The sequence below is a fragment of the Scyliorhinus torazame genome, chromosome 29 (assembly GCF_047496885.1).
Source record: "Scyliorhinus torazame isolate Kashiwa2021f chromosome 29, sScyTor2.1, whole genome shotgun sequence".
In the NCBI taxonomy this organism is placed as follows: Eukaryota; Metazoa; Chordata; class Chondrichthyes; order Carcharhiniformes; family Scyliorhinidae; genus Scyliorhinus; species Scyliorhinus torazame.
The window spans coordinates 32598761-32608796 of record NC_092735.1 but is presented as its reverse complement, the minus strand read 5'-3'; the positions used below and the strand labels follow the sequence as shown (position 1 = coordinate 32608796).

Sequence of the window (10036 nt, the reverse complement as noted above, 5' to 3'; positions counted from 1 at the left end):
CCAACATTTGCCGCATTGACCACAATACATGGAAAAAAAGAGACCGATTGGCACAAGAATTTGCCAAGGTGCTGCCTCAGTGCCAGGGACCCAGGTTCAATTCCAACCTTGGTTGACTGCCTGGAGTTCGTATATTCTCCCTGCATCTGCTCCTCCCACAGGTTAGATGGATGGTCTGCAGTAAATTGCCCCTTAGTGTCCAAAGAGTTAGTGGGGATACCGCGATAGGATTGGGGGGGTATGGGCCTATGCAGGGAGAGTTGTTCAACCCTCAGCAGTTCAGAAACACAAGAGGTTACGATTAAATTATCCTTGGCAGGGGTTAAATCAAATTTAGGAAGCTGGGCAAGACTGAGGGAATAGAGTCGATTTCAGCGGGAGCGGAGCAGGTTAGTCAATTTCAGCGGGAGCAGTGCGCAAGTGATTTCTGGGAGGTACGTCTCTCCTTTATAAACACTTGTCTTTGCAGGAGCAGGCCAGTCGATTTCAGCGGGAGCAGAGCAGGTTAGTCAATTTCAACGGGAGAGTGCGCAAATGATTTCTGGGAGGTAAGTCTCTCCTTTAAAAACACTTGTCTTTGCAGGAGCAGGCCAGTCGATTTCAGCGGGAGCGGAGCAGGTTAGTCATTTCAGCGGGAGCAGTGCGCAAGTGATTTCTGGGAGGTAAGTCTCTCCTTTAAAAACACTTGTCTTTGCAGGAGCAGGCCAGTCGATTTCAGCGGGAGCGGAGCAGGTTAGTCAATTTCAGCGGGAGCAGTGCGCAAGTGATTTCTGGGAGGTAAGTCTCTCCTTTAAAAACACTTGTCTTTGCAGGAGCAGGCCAGTCGATTTCAGCGGGAGCGGTGCGCTAGTGATTTCTGGGAGACCTTCACAGGAGCAGGCTAGTCAATTTCAGCGGTAAACACTTACCTGGTCCCGTTTTCGGTCCCTCTTTGCTGTTTTTTTTTATTTTAGTGTTTAAGGCGGGAACAGGAAGTTCGACCCGCAGACTTCTGGGAAGACCCTCACCAATAAATTCTGGTGGAGAGGAAACCCGAGACACTACACGTGTCGTGTCTCCCACCCGCCCTCCTCCTCTAACCTAATAATAAAACCCATTGGTGTGAGGTAAGTGCCATATTTTATTATTATTATTTTTATTTTTTTAAATTTAATTTAGTTGTTAGCCAGATCTTGGTAGAAAGTTAGAGGGATGGCAGGGAAGGGAGTGCAATGTTCCTCCTGCAGGATGTTTGAGGTGAGGGATGCCGTTAGTGTCCCTGCTGATTTTACCTGCAGGAAGTGCTGCCATCTCCAGCTCCTCCAAGACCGAGTTAGGGAACTGGAGCTGGAGTTGGAAGAACTTCGGATCATTCGGGAGGCAGAGGGGGTCATAGATAGCAGCTTCAGGGAATTAGTTACACCAAAGATTGGAGATAGATGGGTAACTGTAAGAGGGACAGGGAAAAAGCAGTCAGTGCAGGGATCCCCTGCGGCCGTTCTCCTGAGAAACAAGTATACCGCTTTGGATACTTGTGGCGGGGGGGACTTACCAGGGGTCAGCCATGGGGTACGGGCCTCTGGCACGGAGTCTGTCCATGTTGCTCAGAAGGGAAGGGGGAGAGGAGCAGAGCATTAATAATTGGGGACTCGATAGTCAGGGGCACAGATAGGAGATTTTGTGGGAGCGTGAGAGACTCACGTTTGGTATGTTGCCTCCCAGGTGCAAGGGTACGTGATGTCTCGGATCGTGTTTTCCGGGTCCTTAGGGGGAGGGGGAGCAGCCCCAAGTCGTGGTCCACATTGGCACTAACGACATAGGTAGGAAAGGGGACAAGGATGTCAGGCAGGCTTTCAGGGAGCTAGGATGGAAGCTCAGAACTAGAACAAACAGAGTTGTTATCTCTGTGTTGTTGCCCGTGCCACGTGATAGTGAGATGAGGAATAGGGAGAGAGAGCAATTAAACACGTGGCTACAGGGATGGTGCAGGCGGGAGGGATTCAGATTTCTGGATAACTGGGGCTCTTTCTGGGGAAGGTGGGACCTCTACAGACAGGATGGTCTACATCTGAACCTGAGGGGCACAAATATCCTGGGGGGAGATTTGTTAGTGCTCTTTGGGGGGGTTTAAACTAATGCAGCAGGGGCATGGGAACCTGGATTGTAGTTTTAGGGTACGGGAGATTGAGAGTATAAAGGTCAGGAGCACAGATTTGACGTCGCAGGAGGGGGCCAGTGTTCAGGTAGGTGGTTTGAAGTGCGTCTACTTCAATGCCAGGAGTATACGAAATAAGGTAGGGGAACTGGCAGCATGGGTTGGTACCTGGGACTTCGATGTTGTGGCCATTTCGGAGACATGGATAGAGCAGGGACAGGAATGGATGTTGCAGGTTCCAAGGTTTAGGTGTTTTAGTAAGCTCAGAGAAGGAGGCAAAAGAGGGGGAGGTGTGGCGCTGCTAGTCAAGAGCAGTATTACGGTGGCGGAGAGGATGCTAGATGGGGACTCATCTTCCGAGGTAGTATGGGCTGAGGTTAGAAACATGAAAGGAGAGGTCACACTGTTGGGAGTCTTCTATAGGCCTCCAAATAGTTCTAGGGATGTAGAGGAAAGGATGGCGAGGATGATCCTGGATAAGAGCGAAAGTAACAGGGTAGTTATTATGGGAGACTTTAACTTTCCAAATATTGACTGGAAAAGATATAGTTCGAGTACATTAGATGGGTCGTTTTTTGTACAGTGTGTGCAGGAGGGTTTCCTGACACAATATGTTGACAGGCCAACAAGAGGCGAGGCCACATTGGATTTGGTTTTGGGTAATGAACCAGGCCAGGTGTTGGATTTGGAGGTAGGAGAGTACTTTGGGGACAGTGACCACAATTCGGTGACGTTTACGTTAATGATGGAAAGGGATAAGTATACACCGCAGGGCAAGAGTTATAGCTGGGGTAAGGGGAATTATGATGCCATTAGACGTGACTTGGGGGGGATAAGGTGGAGAAGTAGGCTGCAAATGTTGGGCACACTGGATAAGTGGAACTTGTTCAAGGATCAGCTACTGCGTGTTCTTGATAAGTATGTACCGGTCAGGCAGGGAGGAAGGCGTCGAGCGAGGGAACCGTGGTTTACCAAAGAAGTGGAATCTCTTGTTAAGAGGAAGAAGGAGGCCTATGTGAAGATGTGGTGTGAAGTTTCAGTTGGGGCGATGGATAGTTACAAGGTAGCGAGGAAGGATCTAAAGAGAGAGCTAAGACAAGCAAGGAGGGGACATGAGAAGTATTTGGCAGGTAGGATCAAGGAAAACCCAAAAGCTTTCTATAGGTATGTCAGGAATAAGCGAATGACTAGGGAAAAAGTAGGACCAGTCAAGGACAGGGATGGGAAGTTGTGTGTGGAGTCTGAAGAGATAGGCGAGATACTAAATGAATATTTTTTGTCAGTATTCACTCAGGAAAAAGATAATGTTGTGGAGGAGAATGCTGAGACCCAGGCTAATAGAATAGATGGCATTGAGGTACGTAGGGAAGAGGTGTTGGCAATTCTGGACAGGCTGAAAATAGATAAGTCCCCGGGTCCTGATGGGATTTATCCTAGGATTCTCTGGGAGGCCAGGGAAGAGATTGCTGGACCTTTGGCTTTGATTTTTATGTCATCATTGGCTACAGGAATAGTGCCAGAGGACTGGAGGATAGCAAATGTGGTCCCTTTGTTCAAAAAGGGGAGCAGAGACAACCCCGGCAACTATAGACCAGTGAGCCTCACGTCTGTAGTGGGTAAAGTCTTGGAGGGGATTATAAGAGACAAGATTTATAATCATCTAGATAGGAATAATATGATCAAGGATAGTCAGCATGGCTTTGTGAAGGGTAGGTCATGCCTCACAAACCTTATCGAGTTCTTTGAGAAGGTGACTGAACAGGTAGACGAGGGTAGAGCAGTTGATGTGGTGTATATGGATTTCAGCAAAGCGTTTGATAAGGTTCCCCACGGTAGGCTATTGCAGAAAATACGGAGGCTGGGGATTGAGGGTGATTTAGAGATGTGGATCAGAAATTGGCTAGCTGAAAGAAGACAGAGGGTGGTGGTTGATGGGAATGTTCAGAATGGAGTTCAGTTACAAGTGGAGTACCACAAGGATCTGTTCTGGGGCCGTTGCTGTTTGTCAATGACCTAGAGGAAGGCGCAGAGGGGTGGGTGAGTAAATTTGCAGACGATACTCAAGTCGGTGGTGTTGTCGATAGTGTGGAAGGATGTAGCAGGTTACAGAGGGATATAGATAAGCTGCAGAGCTGGGCTGAGAGGTGGCAAATGGAGTTTAATGTCGAGAAGTGTGAGGTGATTCACTTTGGAAGGAATAATAGGAACGCGGAATATTTGGCTAATGGTAAAGTTCTTGGAAGTGTGGATGAGCAGAGGGATCTAGGTGTCCATGTACATAGATCCCTGAAAGTTGCCACCCAGGTTGATAGGGTTGTGAAGAAGGCCTATGGAGTGTTGGCCTTTATTGGTAGAGGGATAGAGTTCCGGAGTCAGGAGGTCATGTTGCAGCTGTACAGAACTCTGGTACGGCCGCATTTGGAGTATTGCGTACAGTTCTGGTCACCGCATTATAGGAAGGACGTGGAGGCTTTGGAGCGGGTGCAGAGGAGATTTACCAGGATGTTGCCTGGTATGGAGGGAAAATCTTATGAGGAAAGGCTGATGGACTGGAGGTTGTTTTCGTTGGAGAGAAGAAGGTTAAGAGGAGACTTAATAGAGGCATACAAAATGATCAGGGAGTTGGATAGTGTGGACAGTGAGAGCCTTCTCCCGCGGATGGAAATGGCTGGCACGAGGGGACATAGCTTTAAACTGAGGGGTAATAGGTATAGGACAGAGGTCAGAGGTCGGTTCTTTACGCAAAGAGTAGTGAGGCCGTGGAATGCCCTACCTGCTACAGTAGTGAACTCGCCAACATTGAGGGCATTTAAAAGTTTATTGGATAAACATATGGATGATAATGGCATAGTGTAGGTTAGATGGCTTTTTGTTTCGGTGCAACATCGTGGGCCGAAAGGCCTGTACAGTTATGTTCTATGTAACAGATGCTAGGCACTTTGGTGATTCGAATAAATCAGATGAGTCAGTGAATTACTTATTCAAATAAAGACAAAGATCAGTTCAACTAACATTTATTTTTCCAAATACAACAACAATCAAAATTGGAATGGAGCACAAACGAGTCGCAAATTTGATCACGACTTCCATGTAATTATACATGGCAGAGTCAATCCAGGGTGAGCTTGTCAAACAGGTACTCTCCCGTGCCATTCTCAGGGGCTCCCAGTCTCTTCAGGTTGGTGATGTGATCTCCGAGCTTCTTGATCATCTTCACTTGTTCATCCAAGTAGTGAGTCTCCAGGAAGTCACAAAGCTGTAAGAAAGAGGATAAGTAATTAACGACCAGCTGTCAAGTATTATCCGAATTTCCTCATTCCGGTCGATTTCAACCCCTTTCGGGCCAGAGTGCGATTTAAGGAAAAAAAAAAAAAAAAAAAAAGAAAGAAAGTGTTTCGATCCCTACTGGGACAACATCAATGTCCTCTCGCCAGGAGTCCCTTGAAAAAGCACAAATGACATCCCAATAAACGTCAGTTAGAATAGAGATCTGGAGGGACAACAACATTTCACCATTTAGTTTATCCTAAAACAACTCACATGAGGGTCGGTGTTCCCAGAGGAGAGTTTGTGCAGATCCAGCAGACTCTGGTTCACATTCTTCTCCATCTGCAGAGCTCTCTGCATTGCCTCCAGACCGTTGCTCCACTCATCCTGCTCTGGTTTCTGAAAGGGGAAAGAGATGTCGTTAGTGTTGTTTAGAGGTTCTGTATCACAGCGTCTGTACACCTTATGTTGAGTATTATGGGATTAATCATTTGGGTATTTAGAGTCAAAAAGCTCCACACACTCCCAATTTGGAAGTTATTCAAAATGCTCAACAAAGCAGTTCCCCTGTGGATGTTCATATTTGACACATGTCCTTGGCAAGCAAGGTTGGTCATAGTGCAAAAAACTAACCCTCTGAACACCCACAGTTGCCTTCCTCCATGAATTGGTAAGTCTCAAGAGGTTAACTGTACAATGTACATTTATAGTCCAGGGCTCAAGCTCGGAGTGGTCACCACTCCCACTGGTGTACAGAGTCCAACACTAGACTGATCCCTAGGTTGGGTCATGTGCTCTCCCACACTGGACAGGCAGGACTGTACTCAGTCCCACATTACATGTGTCAGACCCAAAACTGCATCCACTCTGACTTTAAACAAACTTACAATTTTAACAAATAATGCTGGAAATGAGATCGAATGCCATGGGGCGACTAGAAGTCACTTCGAATCTGACCTGGACATCCTCCAGGATGATGCGGCCTCCACGTTTATTCTGGAATTGCATCAGTTTCTCAGCGTGTTCCTGTTCCTCACGTGACTGCTCCTTGAGGAACTCAGCAAAGTGACGCAGGGCAACATCATCCCGGTCAAAGTAAGAGGACTGTGGGGACAAAATGTAAAGGTTGATTCGGATTATAACCTCAAACCATTTTTTTTGCTCTTATCTGATCTCAGGAATACTCAAATAATCACCTTCCCAAAGCAAGGTGGCCATTAAGTGATATTACTTTCTTCCCCGATCCTGATCTCACCGTTTGGAATATATAACGAAAAAGAGAGGAGGCTTCTTAAATAGTATACAGAGTCCGACATTTACTGACTTGTATCATCACAAGACTAATTATTGGGTTCGATATTAGAACCAAGATATATTGTGATTCCCATCAAAGTAAATTCTTAATCAAGTGAAGTGTTAGGGCAGCATGGTGGCACAGTGGTTAGCACTGGGACTGCAGCACTGAGGACCCAGCTTCGATCCTGGCCCGGTGTCACTGTCCGTGTGGAGTTTGCACATTCTCCCAGTGTTTGCATGGGTTTCACCCCCACAACCCAAAGATGTGCAGGTTAGGTGGATTGGCCACACTAAATTGCCCCTCAATTTGAAAAAAAATAAATAAATCTCAAATAAGTGTTTTAGCTGGCCGATGAGTTGGGACTCACTAACTGGGTCCAACTCTAGCATTAACCCAACATCTGACTTGACTGATAACCTACTAGAGCTTGTGCCCATGGTTGGTCACATGATCAGTCACTGCTCCCAACGGGAAGAGAAGCATCCAACAGCCATGACCAGCTTCAAAACAAACAATGTAATCTTCCCACCAGACCTGGAGGCAGAGAGCATGTCACACACCCTGTCCATCAGTCCTTTGGGTGCAAAATCACAGAAGAAAGACTCATCCATTTTGTGGCTGCAAGCAACAGAACCGTGTGAAGAATTGAAGGAGGATCATTTTGTAATTAAGAACAGGGCCGGAGGCTCAAACAAGCCAGGATCTCAATAGAATCTGCTCAGGTCTGTCCATGGAAAGACAAAGCAGTGATGGTGAGAGATGCATACAGAGAGCCAGGGCCTCTGGTGAACAACCTTTGAAGAAGAAATGGAAAATTAGGAACAAGGTAGTACATAAAGATGATTTCTGGAGGTATGGCTTTGTTAATTGTGCCAATGCAAATCCTATGGTGTGTTACGTGCAGGGATGTACTGGCAAACAACTTACATCAAAGGTATTTGAAAATAAAACATGGCGCGAGAGAGGGGACAAACCTCTTCCTCAGCAGAAATGTAACCCGGAATGGCAAGGCAAGTGGGAGCCCGAGCAGGCTCACCGGTCACATAAAAAAATGGAGCTCGAAGCAGATCAACTTCGAAATGTATCCTTGCAGGTCCCAGCATAGGTCACATTGGTCAGCCAGTTGGTAAAAGTGGGTCGCGGGGGGAAAAGAATAAAAAAAGTTGAAACATACTAGTCTATTGAACAACATTAGCCCTTGGAAGCAAGTTTCTTGTGCAAGGTCCTCCCCATTTACAAGGCTATAAGCACACATTATTGATAATTAGGGTTTGTGCAATGAAGATGGAATTATTTTTTAGAGACCTCACAGAACCCTGAAGTGTTTTATGTTTAAGCATTTTCCCAATGGGATACAGCTTTTAGAGACTTTACATTGATTTAGTCTGGGAGGAGCTGCAGGGATTCATTCTGAAGTCAATTCACTGACCTAGAGAAATTCTATCTGCTGAGAATTCAATGATGTCCACAGTCTTAATTTGGAAACAGGAACCCCTCTCTCCCCAAAAATACAAAACTCACCATGGAGAGGTAAACGTAGGAGGAATAGAGCTCCAGGTTGATCTGCTTGTTAACAGCATCCTCACAGTCCTTGTGGTAGTTCTGACGCACTTGGGAAGCCATTTTTTAAAAAAATGTTTTACTAAGAACTGGACAGTTCTCAAACTAATCCTTTCTAACACGAGCTCTTGCATTTATACAACTGGGGCATCCTGCATTCAAACAGGGAATGACATCACCATTGATGATTGACAATCCCCGATAGCCAATCAGCTATCGGCCATGAATCCTGGCACCAATTAATCAATGAACTATTGAGAGGGGATGTGATGGGGAGGGGGTGGGGGGGAGTTGGTGATATTCAGAGCCAATCAGAGATTTGGAATCCAGACCAGGTTTGGGAGATTCATCTCGATGATGTCACTGCTTTTGGGTTCCTTGACCTTCTTCAAATGTGAAAATGTCTCATTGTTTAACAATCTCATTTGAACTCAATGATGATTTGTTGCTTCAGTTGAAGTGGATTTTCATAAACTGACCAAGTTTCCTATTTACCAGGAACTGTGAAGCTGATACAATATTCAAAGTACTCAAATCGTCTTGAGGGATGGAATTTCTAACTGACAAGAGATTTATGAAGCTGCACTCCCTTTTTAGTTTCATAACCGAGTATTTGTGGAAGATTTGCTTGCACGTCAGCCCCACTCTCCTGATCTACGGGCAACTGATGGGGAAAGAGGCAGGGAAGGAGGAGGACCTCCTCGTGAACCTGTTCCTGGGCCTGGCAAACTCACCATTAACACGTCCAGGCAGCGGGCGACCAAGGGGGTCGGCCGGCCAGACTGTCTGCCCCTCGGCTATGTTCACGCCTAGGTGTCCCTGGAGACCAGTCAGCCCCAGGGACCTGGGCTGGCTCTTTGAAACAAATGTGCAATAAGTCCCGCTCCCCTGCTCTTTCCCCATTACCGTGTAAATCTATTTCCTCTTCATGTATATACCCATTTCCCTCTTCAAAATTACTACTGGATCTGTTTCCATCACTTTTTCAGAGAGTTATTTGTTTTGTTTTTTGTGCGTGTTCCCTTCTCTTCGATATATATATATATATGTATTCTATTTTGTGTACATAACGGTAAATATACTTTGTTCAAAAACCCAATAAAAACATTTTTAAATAAACTTTTTCAGACAGAGCATTCCAGACCATAACTCATAACGACAGATGCACCATAGAAAGCATCCTATCAGGCTGCATCACAGCCTGGTATGGCAACTGCTCAGCCCAGGACCGCAAGAAACTTCAGAGAGTCATGAACACCGCCCAGTCCATCACACAAACCTGCCTCCCATCCATTGACTCCATTTACACCTCCCGCTGCCTGGGGAAAGCGGGCAGCATAATTAAAGATCCCTCCCACCCGGCTTACTCACTCTTCCAACTTCTTCCATCGGGCAGGAGATACAGAAGTCTGAGAACACGCATGAAGAGACGCAAAAACATCTTCTTCCCCGCTGTTACGAGACTCCTAAATGACCCTCTTATGGACTGGCCTCATTAACACGACACCCTGTATGCTTCATCCGATGCCAGTGCTTATGTAGTTACATTGTGTACCTTGTGTTGCCCTATTATGTATTTTCTTTTATTCTCTTTTCTTCCCATGTACTTAATGATCTGTTGAGGTGCTCGCAGAAAAATACTTTTCACTGTCCCTCGGTACACGTGACAATAAACAAACAAATCCAAAACCCACTGCTGCAATATCGTCCTCCAAATCTCTCTCTCTGGACCTTCCCCTCAAGCTACTGTTTCTCTGAGATTTAAAAAAAAATGTTTT

General features: G+C 46.0%; 1 protein-coding gene across 1 annotated transcript; it reads right to left on the bottom strand.

The window, feature by feature from the left end:
- Positions 1-5132: 5132 nt before the first annotated feature.
- LOC140403775 (ferritin, heavy subunit-like) lies at positions 5133-8325 on the bottom strand. The gene is made up of 4 exons (XM_072491936.1): positions 8220-8325; positions 6359-6505; positions 5675-5800; positions 5133-5390 (listed from the first exon to the last, which is right to left on the bottom strand). Exons 1-4 carry the CDS (start codon positions 8319-8321, stop codon positions 5244-5246), a joined length of 522 nt encoding a protein of 173 aa, XP_072348037.1. The 5' UTR covers positions 8322-8325; the 3' UTR covers positions 5133-5243.
- Positions 8326-10036: the final 1711 nt, after the last annotated feature.